This window comes from Daphnia carinata, chromosome 4 (assembly GCF_022539665.2).
Source record: "Daphnia carinata strain CSIRO-1 chromosome 4, CSIRO_AGI_Dcar_HiC_V3, whole genome shotgun sequence".
In the NCBI taxonomy this organism is placed as follows: domain Eukaryota; kingdom Metazoa; phylum Arthropoda; class Branchiopoda; order Diplostraca; family Daphniidae; genus Daphnia; species Daphnia carinata.
In genome coordinates, this window is record NC_081334.1 from 1,127,086 (window position 1) to 1,144,197 (window position 17,112).

A 17,112-nucleotide genomic window follows, 5' to 3' on the forward strand; every position below is an offset into this window, starting at 1 on the left:
AAAAGGGACACCATGCAGCAAGAATTCAATTTTCTTTTCTCTCCTATGAAGTTTTACCATCATCAGAGCTAGATCTATCAAACCTTTGATAACACTGTACCGACAGGTATTTTTCTAAACTTCTGCAGCAGTGGTTCCTTCTGCTATTTTGATTGTGACCCATTTCAAACCAAACATATCCCATCTCCACACCAATCAGTTTTCCTCGGTCTCGCCGCCAGGTCACCTCACACGAGTGTGGAAAACTTCGACCATTTTCCCCTTTTTCCCATACTGACATTCATTTATAAGTCAAAGCAACTGTTTTCAAGTAAAATTGCGAACATTTGAGACAGGTAAACCTGCGTACCTTAACAATAGATGGCTGCACTGATTGATGGATCGTCACGAATATTTCTGCTGCATCTTTGCCGAAAAAATTTAAAGCCCAACTGATAAATAAGCCCGACTTTCTGCCGCTTCGCGCTAGCGCTGGAGCATACTGGCACGCTAGCGTTGCGTTAAATATTCGGTGTATTTAAAAAACGATTAACTTAATGAAAAAAATAGCAATTTTCCGGGAATGGGCATTCAGTTTTGAGTATATCCTATGATATTCAACGAATTCAGATGGGTGTCAGTTTTTGCCGAAAAAACTTTAAGCCCGACTAAATAAGCCCGACTTTTCTTATTTTTTCATTTTTTACATTTAATTAAAAACCGTAAGGCCCATTGGAAAATAAATTTGATTTCCGTGACAAGCATTCAATTCTAAATCGAAATCATGTATTTTAGGTGAAATTTAAAATGGATAATTTCGATCCAACATTGAAATTGAATCGCGAACAACAAGTTCGTTTTTCTATTGGGCACATCAAGGGGAAACATTTCCGGGATCATTCTCACATGATCGAATCGGCGATAATTTTTTTAGCGTGACCACGTTTATTTCAAAAACTTAAGATCCAATACGCTGCACTATTGACACACAGTGGCAATCGAAATTGGGCACACAATCGATCAACAAATTCAATGTGTGGCAGACTACTCCTTCATTGACGGCGTTATCTATTCAAACACAAACTTCGATAGCCAATTTTGGCCGCTATATGACATTCTACTTATCTGTTTATTTACGAAATAAACGGTTTTTTCAATCAAGAGTGTTCTATTTTAAAAAGCGGGCTACTAACCAAATCTGATTTGATAGTAAAAGGTTCGAAAAATGAGAAGGGAAGGGATGGCTATTATTCTTCATTATTTACGAGGAATCTGAAAAAAAAAACTGAAAGTGATGTTATTTGTATTATCGTTCATGATCATAGGTTCGGTGATGACATAAACTTGAGTCAACATTACACGAAACTATTCTAATTATATGACGTGAAATATATTTCTAGATACCGGGTATCAACATGTAGGCTGGAGAAAAATGTTAAGATTAATAAAAATCAGCAGATTGTAAGGTGAAACGTACTGGCAGTATCGCCGTAGGATTACAGTTTACTCAAGATCTTCTCCAAATCCGTGCAATAATTGTAAGCGATGTAACTTCCAATCTTCACCACACACGTTTGATTTCCTGTTCTGTTACCTTCACTAATCGGGAAAACTGATGGAGTAACACTCAGACCTAAAATCGATTGAACACTAAGATTAATTAGTCAGCGGGCGATGTTCGTAAAAGCTGCTCATGTTCATTATCCTACTACTAAGGTGCGTGGGTGGAGTTTAGTTAAAACAATTCGAAAATCATAAAAACAAGAAGGCTACCAAGCTACGTAAATATAACGATTCCCTCTTATAGTGGTAGTATGCTTGGAATATTTAAGTGATTATAGCAAAGTTTTAAGATAAATCTTTAAATTGGACGGTGGAATAGCAGGGTGATCAGTTAGTGTTATAAGGCGGCACTCTCGGTGTCGGGCATTTCTTTAATGGCCGGTTGATCGGCAGTTGTTCGATGCACTACGCGGCGGAGGTCGGTAGCTGCCATGCTGCGGAGGCTCCGCGACCGCTCAAACAATGACGGTTCAGTATAGATAGGTTCACTAGGATCTTGAAACACACGCGACGTCTTTTGCTGTCCTTTTCTAGTCGATGTGGCATCCGCTGCCTCTCCTTCACCAAAGTCTAGTTCAGTTTGCCTGTCACCAACGCTAGATTCCGGCGGCGTACTGCAGATAAAAAGAAAATGCACATTTTTGCAGAAGAGCCATACGCTGTTGGGCATACTGACCGTAAATCGAAGGCGCGATTAATGAAAGCAAAATTTCGAGCCGAAGGAGTGTGATGGAACAAATTGCGCTGTCGCTGCTGGCCGTAGGTGTTATGACTTAGCATTGAGTGCGGTGCTGTTGCATCCGCTCCAGCGTTTTTAAAATGCAGCAAACGATAGCGCCTAAATCATGGTTAGGAGTTTTGATCAAAAAGAAAGGGAAAATTAAAAGCGTAGCAACGAACGAACCTGAAACAGAGGCCAGCCACGAAGGAGGAGGCGATTAAAATAAGTAATATGATGCCCAATGACGTGATCAGGCTATAATATTCAACACGAGATAGACAGATGTCAAGCTTTTGAAGACTGACAGTAGTTTCAGGAATCTCATCGCGATTAGCATAGACCTGTTAGACAAATGAGAAGAAATGTAACTGAAATACATTAGAAAATCTGTGAATGTAGTCTCAACTAACTCGAAGCATTTCCATCACAAGCTCCTCCTCGTTTGTCTCATCTATGGATTTCATGCTGCTACTGCTACTGCTACTGCTACTGCTACTACCGCTACTACTACTAGACAAACTTAACCAAGCTGGTTTGTTCAGAGCAAATGTGGCCGTAGTATCACGTCGTTTGCGACCGTAGGACTGGCCGGAACCGCGTCCGGGTACGTTATTCGTATTACAGAAAACCTATTTTTTTTAAATGATTGTTATTATATGGATACAATCGATGATGAGATACAGATTAAGCAGTTTACTTACTGGCTGACAACCACCTCTGCATGATTTCACAGTGGCTTCAAACACTAAAAAGTTTGATTCTGGTATTTTGAAGGCGTTAAAGCTAGCCTCTAAGCCCTCACCGCTTCTTGCCCGATCTAATGACGGAAAAATTCCATCGTCAACTGGACATCTGTTGGTATAAACATAGGCATCAGAATTTGAAATGTTTTTGCACTAAGCTATTTTGTATTAATCTACCCGAATCGATCGATTAGCTGGACACTCTTGCCTGTGTAAGGATCTTTTGCAATCACGTTTGTGGCAAATATATCGGCAATCAGGTTATAGCCCTGCAGTGATTCCAGCTTGAAGGTAAGGGGATCACCAACAGCTATGGTGGTCGTAGGGCGCCCTTGATACATAATAAGCAATCGAACGCGGGAATCCAGTATGTTCTGAGCCGGAAGAAACTCTATTGGAGTAGGACTACCAGATCTAGAATGCGGAATTATCATTTACTAATTAGTTTGGAGGTACATAAAAGAAAAATAATAATATATACAAAGCGAGATTTCAATTACCCTGCACCGATATAGCCAGAAGTGACGACAGCTTCTCCTGGTCCACCATACAAGCAAGTTAAGTTATAGCGTTTATCTCTAGCGGTTTGGACCATTTCACTAAACTGGACCACTATAATGTTGGTCAGTATATCTCCATGCTAGCCATAAACGTAAAAACCAATTATAGTTTGTTAAAAATCACTAAACAAATAACGTATATACGTTTACGTACCCTCTGCGATCCGCAGTCGGGAAAGCCTCTCGGACCCGTGATGCGCAAAACATTGGTAAGGCCTCCAGTGCCACGAAAGAAACATCGGTCATAATAGCCGTACGTATAGATCCTTCCGGTGAACGGTTCAGGAGTACGCAACGTAAACTCCATTCCGTCTTCATTGCACACTTGGCTCACTGTGGCGTGAGTAGAAGAACGCTTACTTAGTATTTGAATTTGAAACAAATGTCTAAAACTTTAGTACCGTCAAGACAATCGGATGTCTGCGATCGTTCGTAAAAATCATAGTCGCCGTTGGTTTCAAAGAAAGATGGATTACTCGTGTCCAGTTCGCGAGTGGAGCGGTCGCTGAGTTCGCAGTTTTCTCGTTCGCCTCCAATCGCGTTCGAGTAAAATGGCAAACGACTAAAGGATGAGATGAATTTAAATTGTGTTGATCAATAATATTTATATATATCGTACTAGAAATTGAAAGAGATGCAACGGAAATCCCGCGCGGTTTGACACTCGCGCTCACACTGGGCTAAAGACGGTGCCACCAAGTAGCGTTTAACATAGATCCGGCGGAGGCGCATACGAGTAGCAGCCTATAAAGAAAACAAAATGTGTTAGTCTTTAGCGTTCATTTTGAATGCTAGAAATAGTAGCATTAAAAAAAGAATGAGTATACCTGGCGAAAACCATCGTTTTCCCGGCCGGGCTCACATCGTGGACGATTTCCCAGCTGTGTTCCACCAGCAAGAGTTCCTAAACCAGGAGAAGATCCTACTGATAGGCCTGGGCTTATACCACCCCCAGCGGGCCATGGTCCGGCATAGAACTGATCATCTGTAATATAAGAGAAAACGATACAGATGTTATCACAAATACCTTTACATTTGAAAACATTGACACCCATTACCCATTATCCCAGGCATTTGTACTTGGTAATTTGTTCAATCAAAGCTAATTTATATGTGTGCAAAAGCGGTGCTAAGGCCAATCATGTGCATTTTGAAAAATCAACCAAGCCCGCAAAAAACATGCCAATAAAAAAATCATGCATTGAATGAATTAGTATTAGAATTTAGTCATGAGATTTACTATCCAAGATTGTTCAGCCGAAAAGTAATAATAAGAATAGAAATGGTAACATTAAGAGTAATTAAAACGAGAACATATAATAACACAAATACATTAGATACTACATGCTATTTACTACAACTAAATGTCAAATGGAGCCTAGTGCCGAAGGGCTGAATGGAACCTGTTAGTATTTCTGGAACGATTCCCGGAGGCCAACCTTCGGCAGGAACGGCAGAATTTGCAGCACTACCTCCAACTGCTGCACCAGTAATATGGCTGATTTCTTCCGGTCGGTTCAAGAAGATCGACGAACTGGCAAACACTGTGTCGTTCACAACTATAGTGTTTCAAGTGCTCGTGCTGTGATTACTTTTTTTAACATTATTCTTACTTAGTCCTAGGTATCGCAAACATGCGGCATTTCTTAGAAAACTAATTTTGTACTACTAGATGTCGTTAAAAATACATGACCAGCAACAATTTAGAAATTAGTATTCGGTAAGTAGAAAAATGGTTCACTTATGTATGCGTGTCTGTGGTTCTCTTATAGAATTCGTGCAGTTCGTGACTTTAAATAAAGCCGTTCACTTGTCAAGTTTCCTTAATCTTTTTTTTTAGTAGCGTGAAGTTAGCGGATCGAGTGAACATTTTATGCGATTTTTTTCTACTACATGAAATAAAAGTAGCCTTTTAACCTTGCTGGCCTGGCATGATAAACGGAGGGCGGTAGGGTGTTACAAGCGACGGGTTGTAGTCGTCTATCGAGCTGGGACCAAGCCCGCCACCGCCAACGACGCCGCCTGTTGACGATTCAAGTGGCTCAATTCATTTCCAAACACGATATTCTAATTACATGTCGTAAATTGCTTTGGGCCCAAGAACTAGATATCGATGCATTTCGTTATTGTTCCTAATTATTAACTTGAATTCATTGCAATTCAATCGCAAAACGGCTTTTACCAATGTCATTTTCACGTAATTGTAGCTTTTCGTAGAAGCTGATAGATTTATCTTGCTCATTAAACTTACTCTTACCTGAGAGGCTTTCGTAGTAATCGTAATCTGGCTCGTAAATGAGTCGGCCATCCTTCTGATCGGAACGACTTAGACGGCAGACCCTAAAGCGCTCGCTGTACATAGTAGATCGGCATCGATAACTTGTCTGTTTTGTGCACAACGAATAAATGTAATCATTTAATTGAGTTTGAGTTTACTAGAAATGCGATAACAACCTGACGAAGGCATTCATCCAGACATTCAGCTAATGATCGGTCGGTAATTTCAGTTTGGAAATCAGCCGACAGACGCGAATTACGGTATCGTTGAAAGGCAGTCAGAATATCTCGTCGGCGACCGTCCACCAGCAGTGGTGATGCTTCGCCTTCACCTCGCTGTGACAGCGGATTCACTTCATTAGCACCTGTTGATCGCATAAAAGAAAATTTTAAAAAATCCATTGAGAAATGATATGACTTTTCGTTCATTCTACATTCTACGTAACACCGAAATTCAAGTTCACGCAATTTAATATCCTCCAAATAGAATATAACGGCAATGCTTACTGAGGCCCATGCACAAGATCTCAAAGTAGTAATAACCAGTGCCCGTCATGGTGGCAACTTCCTGGTCGGTCAAGGAAATTGTATCTTCGCTGGAGAGGGCGCATGATTTGGACATCGGGTCGAATGTCAATGATCGACAAAAGTATCTAAATTATAACAAGATTTAAATGTCAGTTGCTAAGAATATTTCGAGAAATTATAGCCATAAAAGATTTACGTACGTTTCTGCCGATAAACAGCGTGCTTGGCATTCTTCTAACGTCGTGTTTAGCATAATTTCAGCGTCAAAGGAGCTCCACATTTGGCCACGTTCTTCACGAACAAAAGTAAGTTGCCCTTCACAGCGACGGTTTTCTAAAAGAGTCAATTAGTTTCAAATGAATTATCATGAAAATATTGCTTTCGGTAAGCCAGTCTATTTGAACTTCTTTGCCGTATTTTTCGGTGAAAAAACCCGTAATCGTTAAATATGTGGTTAATACGAAAAAATGGTTACCTGACAGACACGTATTTTCCAAATATTCAAATCCAGGATCGTCTTCATACTGTTCCGGATGAGTACGGCGTGTGAATCGACTTAACGAACATGTTCTGGACGTGCTGTCGTACGAAATTGAACGACAGACGAAGCTGTATTCATTCAGACACCTGTATAGGGAATGTTATCACTCTTTAAGTTTCTTCACATTTGTAAATTAAATGATTTTGTACTTGTCTTCGCATTCGGTACGGTTGTTGACAAAATACTCTTTGGAACCAGAAGGACGAAATCGCTTGCGAGTGATACGATCAAAAACCGATTTCCGAGTTGGGCACTCACGTTCAATTCTTGACGCTGTGGAAATCAGACTCATATTTTAGATCAATACACTTAAATGAGAACTAATACAATACAACTAATGATGAGAATTAGTGTTTTAAAAACGCCCCCTTCTACCTCGATCACAACACAAACGTCATGAGCAATTCTTCTTCGACTTTTTGTAATTTACAACGTTCGTTTAGCAATGGCAAATGTTTAAGTATAGAAAACATTAAAAGCAATAAGTAATTATCAATATCTTGATTGTTGATTCGACTTACAACTTAGGCAGACCTCGCTATAAAGGAAATGTCCGGGTAAATTGACAAGTGTACCAAGTCCTTCTGGTCGAGGCAGTTCCCGTGACAAAAAACAAACTGATTCGTCGTATTCAATAGAACCCGACGTAGACGACGGTGTTGATTGCGAATTGAATGAAGACGATAAGGAACTCGGAAGTGACAGTCGTTTGCCTGGTTGAAAATCAAAGGAACTGCAAGTTCGTACCAGGTTGTTGGCGGCCGTTCGATCCCGGAGGCACAAGTCTTGACATCTAGTCAGAACTTGCATAGGAGGAGATGAATCTCGTACCTACAACACATTTTCTTGAAATTCTAACAATATTGACCAGAAATAACAATCAAATTGCAAATGTGGCTAAATTTGTACCACGTCATCGTCGTAACCTTGGAGCTGCTGGTGAGGCAATTTCTCGTAGACTATTCTTCCCAATCCAGAGTTGCAAGACGTTTGAGCTGTCATTTCAAAAACATCGGGCTTATAGTTTACTTTTTTATTTTTAAAAATTATAATTACTGCTATTTTTTTCTGCAATCTAATTTGATTTGATACTTTGATCATCAGAGCATAATTTCCTTCCAACATTTGGTTACATCAGACAACAGACAAAGAGCAGTAGAACAAATTGCGAACAGGCATTTCACTAGTGTTCAAAGACAATCTGATCAGTGTAACAAATTGTTTTATTGTTTCACGTATTGCTGTACTATTATCTGTATATATGAGGTAATTCCAGTGTTTTTCACCCCTTATGCATCCCTTAATAAGTTAATATTAGGCACGGCTAAAATGGTTTTTTATCATGCATGACTTTTCTAACCTCTTTCTTCCTATCGAAAACGTGGTGGGGGGGAGAGGGCCAAAAAACATACTTTAAAATGACGGACATCCTGTTCCTGCTATGGACCAACCTGTATATGGGGACAAGTATAGCACGTCCATCATGACTCAATCCCTCCTAGTTTATAAATGCTGAACGGCCAAACACGAGACAAAACTTTTCCACCCCATACACCTTGCTGCCCACCATTTCCACACAGACCTTTACTAATTGTGAGTACTCTCGACGCGTACTTCCGAGCGGAAAATACCGCTCGTTAACGTCATTTTTATTTACCCTCTCTCCACCCCCCACCTGGCATCCATAAAGTGTGAGATGAATTTGGGCCTCACAACTGTGCATATAATTATCTTGTCTCGAACATATTTCTCCGAGCTTTGTTTTAATGGCAGGGCTAGTTGACCAGTATTCTAATTCTATATTATCAATGTTTAGCTTATTTTTTAATTGGCAAGCACAGAATTACGACAGCAATTAACAACACATAATCAGGATCTAATCTGCACAGCAATGAACTGCTATCAGTTTGGATTGGTTACGCATGATTTCCCTAGATTGGGACGTGATAACGTTCGTCTGACCTATTTTTTTTTTTTACAATACAAGAGCATTGAACTGTTCCATGGTCAACATTTGTTTATTGCCACAGGGAACAAGCGGACAGCAGAGAACGGATCTATTTGCTTGACGTTGCACGGTCGATTACGTCTACCATTTCTACATCAACGATCGAAGTTGCTGATTGAGCTATCCCTAATTAGAAAATCCCACACTACTGAGTGAAACACGATTTCAATTACATTTCAACGTGAGTATTGCAATTGAGATCGGCCTAGATGAGGCACGAAAAAAACAAATAGTTTTACTGATGGGTTGCGAGCATGTCGGATGAAAAGGTGGAAAGAGGAATAAAATGGAAAAAAAAAGAGACACGAGGGGGAATGAAAAGAGAAAGAGAGGTGGGAAATATTGGAGAGCGTGGAAAGAAGTAAAAAAAAAGAAAAAAGAGGAGTGGGGGGTCACTTCCGATGTGGAAGAACGAAGCAAAAAGCAACAGGGAGAGACAGTGAAAACGATAGAATTGTCGATTCATATCCGGCCGGTGCTCTATTCAATTCTTCAAACAGCCCGTTGATTTGTTACACTCTATCCCTCCACCCTTTTTCACTCCCACCGATCCTCATTTTCAACCTACATAACTGAACGTTGCATGATAGATATAACAAAATCTAGCGAGTAAGCTAATTCATTAAACATTACATACTGAATGAGTTCACAAAACTCATTAATGATTATTAGTTTCAAAATGATGTACAACTAATTCCTAATAACGAATGGAACGAGCAAAAATAGCTGTTGTCCCATTGTTAGAACAATAAACTGTAACCACCTGTTGAACCCTGAAACCGGTGGTAAGACCGGTTTGGATGCGGTGTTTTCATTAGGGGAATTTAACCGGTACCGCGTTACTCGCTAACAATCTTGATATTCTAGATTTGCATATGTCACGCTACTTTAATCTACTTGGTCTTTCAAATTCATTTCGGCAAGTTAACCAACAGATGATGACAATTCATTTGAAAAGACAAAAATCAATAAATGGGGCTTACCTTCAGTTAGCATGCGCAAGAGAGTGAGTAAAGAAATGGCCTGCACCATGATGCAATGAATTGAATTGTGAACGATGGTGAACGATCGCATCTTGTGATTGAAGCCTAAGGACTAGTGGTCGTCCGTCAACCTCACTCGCATGGCACCCGTGCTTCAATGATTTAGCGAGTGATGAGCAGCGAAAACAAAAAAATACCAAGCCAAAAAGCAGCGGGATGCTCGAATTCCTTGGTGTTTTGAACGTTCCAAAAAGAATGCCTTCAACTGGGTTCAAACCACAGGTGGATTATGACTCTCGAGGATCTTTACCGACTGTCGTGAGAATTGGAATGAGCCAGTGAGACACACGGGAGTTGGTAGTGACTGCGAGCCGCGGTCCAACACGTCGACTTTATGGTCACTTCCACATCCCCTCGTCGGACTGTGCATCCTACGTATCCATGAACATCCCCTACCCACCTGTCCCCTTCATTCTCCGCCCACCGTTCCAGCCTCCTCTCCATTCGTTCGTTCTGTTGCAGCTAACACAACGCAGTAAGAATGAGAATAATAAGAGAGGAATCATACGACATCATCAAGTGACGTCATGGAACCATTTGCAGTTGTCTGGTCCCGGCATCGGGCAACTGCCGAAACCGGAAGCAGACAGCTGATGGCGGCGCAAATGCGGTGAATACAAAAAAGAAAAAGAGAGAGAGAGAGAGAAAAAGAAACGAGACAAGAGGCGAGGGGAAATGAAACATCCTCTCGTCCATTTCCAATGTGTGTCCACGTTCCATTATTCTCGGGACCTGGTTGCTCCCTAACCAGCTTTTCCGAAAAGTTTCATCCACGCAGGAACAAACATGGAACAGACACGCACTTACATTTTTACATCACTTTAAAAACAGATCACTGGTAACCCTCCCCTTAGCACAACTCGCATAGAAGCAATTTCAAATACTCGTTTCAGAAGATATGTATCAAAAGGGGATCTGTTCTGTTTCAATTTGAAAACATTTCAAGTGTCTTCCTAGTGCCACAGGTGGATAACAAGAGAACCCCTGGTAGCCTGGAAATTGAGAGAGGAAATTTAAATGGATAATTCGAAACAGCATCTCTTATTCTAGAAGAGAGAAAACAATAAAAGAACAAAAAAAAAGATGGTATTATCTGGTCTGTACTCACACCAAGTTGACAATTCTTTTGAAATTCACACGCAATTCAGAGTTGGAGATTAATGAGCTTTTCCCTTTCGAAAATCCTTTTGTAGCTGTCAGCGTTTTCCCCTGAAACAAATGGAAAAAAAAGGACCTAGGTGGAGAAGACTGGAAGCCATGAGCCAAACATAAAATGATACAATACGTTATTGAAAATAGTCAGAATTTCGGGAATCCATCTCTATGCGGCCGGAAGCCGTGTCATGTGGGGACACATAACGATCACTGGAGCGTAACGAATGAGAAAAAAGGTGCACAAGGCTTTTCAATCCAATCAATACCAACTAATATCCATATCCGGGACAAGATGACCGTGCCAATTAGCACACCTCTCAGAAAAAGAGTTGTCACCGTATCGAATTCCTCATAGAAAAACATGGCATAAAAAAAAAGGGGTCCAGTGACCCGGAATTGAGCAAAATCCTGTATTGCAAAATCAGTAACAATCCCCACCTTTTTGTTCGCTCGTCAGAGAACAAAAAAAAAAATAACAGAGAAACCAATCTGTAGAAATAAAAAAATTTTGAATGGAAAAATATGAATAGCCCTTTTTTCAGCATCATTCATCAGTCGTTCAGGTCTTTCATTTCGACCTGGATACAAATAGTGGCCGAAGAAAGCGGTTCGCCGTTCCTCACCAACGGAACGTGACGATATCCTGATGTTTTTTTTTTTTCAAAAACAGAACAATGCACTCTTTTAGCCAATCTCATTTGAATTTTCATTGTTTTTACGTTTATTACCTGGGCTGATGTGATTGACGGGCAGAGAATAAGATCCAATGAAGCGACTGGCACCAATCGTTTGGCTATCTTTGACGGTAAAACAGATGACAGCTAATTCTGGGGCTCGAAGAAACACTTCGACGGCCTCATCCCAGTATGGATTAAATCCATTATTAGCCACCACACGAGTACGGAACGAGAACGTATCGGCTGAATGGCCCAAAATTTTGATTGTGACGTAAGGATCAACAATAGAATTTTCGCTTTCTCCAACTTTGGGTAAATATTGACCGCTGATGATTCGCACTTTCAGATATTTTTGTAACTTGTCGTGTTCCAGCGGTAGGGGGAACGTGTTGTTGATTAAGTACTGTGGTTTCAGTACGTAACCGCAATTGCCATTTTGGCGGAAAAAGCCGCGGTACATTCGCATTTCTTTGCTGTTTGTCTGGTAATTTAATGCTACGATTTGGCTGCCCACTGCCCAGTGAGGAAATGGAGAGAAATTGCTCGACGTCGTTCTCGTTGCTGCAGGATAAATCCGAACCAACTGGCGTGTAGTGTGTCTGACAAAATCCTCACAAGATTCCGTTATCAAATCCAGAGCTTTGCCCTCCGAAAAGGACGAAATGTGGTAGCACTTGTCTATCAAAAGATGAAAAAAGAACTGCATATTTCAGTGGGGAAAGAGATATAAGGTTTTACCTTTTTTAAGACTGTTGACGAAGCCATGGAACTTGACGGCTTCGCAAATGTTGACCATGTCGAACAGGTCTTTGGCTATTGGTTGTGAAGTTTTCTCCTGCTTTTGATAAAGGTTTATTGATCTGTATAGACAAGTGAACTCATAAATGAATTACTTGGCTGCTATTTGCATGAGGCAATGGCACGGCTGGTTGACTGGAACTTGGATTCTTCTGGGCAAGTTGTTCTTCCTTCTCCGGAGGAGGTGAAGGCGCAGGACTCGATGTAGTCGAAGGTGCATGATGCGATCCACTGGATATATACTTTTTGGCTTTGATGATGATCTTGTTACGAAGTTGTTCAGGAGACGGAAGTTCTTTCATATCCGCAACGTCCATCAGACACAGGAAGTCTATTATTAGAGCGGGAGTGAGTAATCGTCATTCGCTTTATAGAACACACACACATGAGTGGCGTACCTCCTATGGCATCCTTAATCTGAGTGGCTAGCACGGCCTGCTGTTCCAGGCAGAGGTGATTTTCAAATGACAAGAACAAAGGGTAGTCAGTGGTTTTGAATGCAAATGGTTTTATGGCATCATTCAGCACATCTTTGACTGGCACTGTTCCCGTCAGCGTATTTCCATGGTAAATAACCGGCTCTCCGTCAGATCCATCCCATAGGTCCACTGTCGGATGTTGAATGATTGTTCATTATGCGGAGATAGTTACATAAAGAATAAAATTTTTACTTACGTTCAATGCAACGGCACCCGTTCTTTAAGACGGTAATGTAGGCCTCAATGCTACTTTCGCTCGTCAGTTGATTTCCCGTCAGATAACTACACGATAAAAGAAATTTTAAGCTCAATTAATATTTGATGAAATCTGAAAAAGCCAAAAACACGTTACGTGTTGTGCGAAGAAGCGATAAAATAATGAGAGAGGGGACGAGTCATGTCATGGACAACTTTATCACGTTGACTTTCATCCAGTATTTCGAACATGGGAGAAGTCATGAGAGCCGTAAAACCTGAATGAACCACAAAAACAAATGATTTTTTATCAGAGTCGTGAAAATTTAAATGGTAATCCGACTAAAAGCAAACAGATAAGACAGAATTACCTGCAAGTGTCATCCTTCCCATTTCTTTGGATGGCGAAGGGTCAAAACGTCGGATCAAACCGACAGCGAATTCGGCATTAACATCTTTCATCGATTGCTCTTTTTCGAGAAACTGACGTAAACCGTTGGGTGACATTGAAGCTCCATCATCTTCAGAATATCTAAGGGAAGATCACCAAACGTTAATCGGCTTTAAATATTACCTTAATTGAGGCTTTAAATACTTTCGAAATAAGGTATCGATCTCGGGGCGCACGAGGAGCAACTGGTAAAACTGGATGAACTCTTCAGCATCAATAGCGTCCTCGCCTTTGATTTTTCGCTTTCTTACATTGGAAATCTTGGATAAGCCAAAAAAAAGAGAGAAAGAACCGAATAAATACACGTGAAAGCTCAAGGGTTTGTTTTGTGCTACCTGGAATAATTTTATGGCTGCATCTGGATCGATTTTCATGTTTAGTTGCAGAAGAAGTTGGCAACATTCGTCGAAACACAAAGCACCTGAACCGTCTTTGTCCGCCTTATTAAACAACAGTTTCAACCACCTACAAAGAAAAGTTAATCGAGCGATCTTAGCATGTCAATTTGAAATGCGAACTTCGATTAAAAAAGTTCTTACTGTTGATCAGATCTCCGTTTTTGAACCGCTTGAACAGCTGTGATCAACGATTTAAATCCTCTGACCCAAGTGGCCGCAGTTTCAGGATCGCTGGCCACTAAATCCAGGCTTTTGTTATCCCGGCCATGAATTATAGAAAAACAACAGTCTTCTTTAAGCATTGGAGGTCGTTGTGGATCTTTAGCCCGTTTCTTCTCAGCCTGCCTGCCAGCCAAATTAAATATATCTGCAATAAATCAATCTTTAAATTATCCTCACAATCTACACATTTTTTAATAAATTACGAATAAACCTGTTTTCCATCCTAACCGAGCATCTTTAATATCCAAGATGTCAATGTGTTGTTTGGCATTGCACCAGAACGGTTTGTGGCTCGGTTCGTAGTGAAGTCGCATGTTTTGGGTATCAACCCAATAGCGTCGACGGTACCAGGCATTGGATGAGCGGAGTTTCCACAGAACAGTACCCACACGGACGGCAGCTAGGTCGGCATCGTCTGTTGGTGGGGGTGAACTTGCTATCACATCTGTCATAAATGTATCGTTTTTAACAACAGAAAAAGAAAAAAGGAGAAGAGGAAAGAGCCTAAACGATAACAGAAATCATTCTGAAACGAGTTGGAAAGATAAATAAACATTTCCAGGGGAGGAAAATAATGGCATAACCATAACCAAAAGAAAAGGGTAGCATTCAAACATGGTTAGCATTAACCGCGATAAATCACACGTATCTGTTCAGAAAAACAAAATACCCGGCTGTTTTAAGAAACTGTTTATATTTTCTCGCAGACGTTGGTAAAGCTATTTTACAAAGGAAATTCAATCTTTTTTTTTCCGAAAGGCAATTCCCTGAAAAGTAATGAGCGGAAACATGAAAGGGGATACGTGCCGGTATAAATAGCTAGCCAGCCAATACCGCCAGTTCATTTATACTGTACTTTCAGTCAACTGGAATATCACCATTGGTCGCTTAATTTCTTCTATTTCAAATAAATTCAATTTGGAAATAGTTTAGGAAATATTAACAGTTGCCTAAAACACCATCCTGTTTTTTTTGAGAAATGGGTGGTTTATGATGATGTATAATCGCTAGGATTTCCGGCCAAGACGTAAAAATGGCAAAATAAGGACGTTACACACAAGAGAAAGAGCAGTAAAAGATGAAGCCATTCGAATATCCTACAGTGGATTAAATTAAAGCTTTAAAAACACGAATTCTATTTGCTACTATTTGCGGGGCGTATTTCTTTCCCCTAGCACGAACGGAAATCTCTAGATTTGGAGAATTGGCAAACGCCCTTGTTTTACCCAGAACACACAATAACACATACATAGTATATCCTTGATTAATCATGAATAGTCAATCAGGAGAGAGATTTCTGATACAGAGTTTTAATGCTTGGTTACCTTGGAATTCTGGTGTTTCCTCAAGCAAGTGTGACGGGTAAATGCTACTCGGAGTTTGGGCAGAGACGACGGCCATGATGCCGTTTAGCTGCTTTGTTTTTGGATGTATTTCTGTGAGGGTCGCCCAGATGCTGTTCTTTAGCAGTTTTACTCAGAAAAACAGTGGATGTGATTTGAAACTTAAATCAAAAGCAGCCAACCAAGACGAGGTTATTTTTTTTCAGCCGACACTGCAGAACACCATCCGGTTTCTTTCTTGGGTGCTGTTTTTTGTGTGTTTTGTTTACGAACACAGTACAACGCGTTGAGAGACCAACAGACGAACAGTTCGGGTTTCACGTACAAGGAAGACTTCTTTTTTTTTTTTCTTGTCAAATGTGTGTGTGGGTGGGGTGGAAGCTCTTGATGTGATCCTCCGGCTCACTGTTTGAAGAGATGTTGGTGTCTTGCCTCCAGTCTGGCTGGCATGGCAAGACCTAGAACTTGTTTTGGAGAGTCAAGATGCTTGTCTGCTACCAAGATTGCCTTTGGCATTTTTGTTGTTTTTCTTCCATTTTCTATTCTGTCTCCTATCCACGTCTTCGTGTCCCCTCCCCAATGGTTCTTTTTCGCAGGAATTTTCGTTTGCTGCCAGGGATCTTCCCTTTCAGTTTCGAAAGCGCCGGTAGTTATAGAAAACAAAACACAAAAACCTTGAAAGGAAGTTTGACATGAAAAAACCCAATGACCATCACTTCCGTCCTGTCGCAATAAGCGTACGCTCCAAATCTTGAGCCATGAACATTTTTGGCAGTTGACTGTTTGACAGTAAGAGAATACGTGTCAATGAGTTTGTCTCTTCTACGAAAAGTGGGAATTGTTGAGGTGTTGCTTGGAAACAGCCGTTTTGTTCGATTGGTCTTATGTTACTGTCGACTATTTAAAGACAAGTATACAAGTAATACAAGGTGGACTGCTAAACCGAGTGTCTGTAAAACGTGGAATCATTTTCAAACGCAGCCATTTTGATTTTCAGACCACATGGAGTTTGTAGTTCGATAAAATGCCACCTGTCATAAGATGTTATTTTATTTTTTAAAATTCCATCTATTCTTGTTCGTAAAAAAAAAACAAAAAAACAGACGGCCTGTTTTCGTCGCTGGCTCGTAACAAACTCTTGATTACAGAGGCGATCGTACGGGAATACATTTACGTGTTTGATAAAGAACGAGTCGTATAATAAAAACAGAGCGTTTCAACTAGTTGACGACTCGTTGCGCTGGAATGTGTATTGTTTTATTATTTAAAACAAAATTGCCGTAGCACTGCCAATACGGAAAGCACCACGAATAAAACGACAGAAGTCACGGCGAGGTGCACACATCAGGAGTTTCATGGCGGCATGGCTATAGGTTTTCGGGAGGGGATCGGGAGCTCACGCTCGTAGATGTGACTAGTTTCGGGTAGTTT

General features: G+C 40.7%; 2 protein-coding genes across 4 annotated transcripts; both read right to left on the bottom strand.

The window, feature by feature from the left end:
* Nucleotides 1–1,265: 1,265 nt before the first annotated feature.
* On the bottom strand, nt 1,266–10,320 carry LOC130694749 (uncharacterized). Of its 2 annotated transcripts, XM_057517828.2 has the most exons (21): nt 9,904–10,320; nt 7,822–7,907; nt 7,434–7,743; nt 7,062–7,185; nt 6,847–6,998; nt 6,572–6,704; nt 6,351–6,496; nt 6,021–6,208; nt 5,824–5,950; nt 4,970–5,125; nt 4,394–4,551; nt 4,186–4,310; nt 3,968–4,128; nt 3,721–3,899; nt 3,507–3,646; nt 3,184–3,420; nt 2,965–3,115; nt 2,674–2,892; nt 2,447–2,604; nt 2,219–2,380; nt 1,266–2,156 (listed from the first exon to the last, which is right to left on the bottom strand). In XM_057517828.2, exons 1-21 carry the CDS (start codon nt 9,992–9,994, stop codon nt 1,880–1,882), a joined length of 3,480 nt encoding a protein of 1,159 aa, XP_057373811.1. In that variant the 5' UTR covers nt 9,995–10,320; the 3' UTR covers nt 1,266–1,879. The 2 variants fall into 2 exon arrangements, with proteins under 2 accessions (XP_057373811.1, XP_057373812.1); XM_057517829.2 differs by lacking the exon at nt 4,970–5,125.
* Nucleotides 10,321–11,660: 1,340 nt separating this feature from the next.
* LOC130694754 (1-phosphatidylinositol 4,5-bisphosphate phosphodiesterase eta-1-like) lies at nt 11,661–16,187 on the bottom strand. Of its 2 annotated transcripts, none has more exons than XM_057517836.2 (13): nt 15,664–16,187; nt 14,550–14,783; nt 14,258–14,483; nt 14,054–14,183; nt 13,863–13,978; nt 13,639–13,799; nt 13,425–13,545; nt 13,269–13,354; nt 12,992–13,201; nt 12,689–12,924; nt 12,534–12,630; nt 11,847–12,473; nt 11,661–11,761 (listed from the first exon to the last, which is right to left on the bottom strand). In XM_057517836.2, exons 1-13 carry the CDS (start codon nt 15,737–15,739, stop codon nt 11,670–11,672), a joined length of 2,412 nt encoding a protein of 803 aa, XP_057373819.1. In that variant the 5' UTR covers nt 15,740–16,187; the 3' UTR covers nt 11,661–11,669. The 2 variants fall into 2 exon arrangements, with proteins under 2 accessions (XP_057373819.1, XP_057373818.1); XM_057517835.2 differs by having other exon boundaries at nt 12,534–12,633.
* Nucleotides 16,188–17,112: the final 925 nt, after the last annotated feature.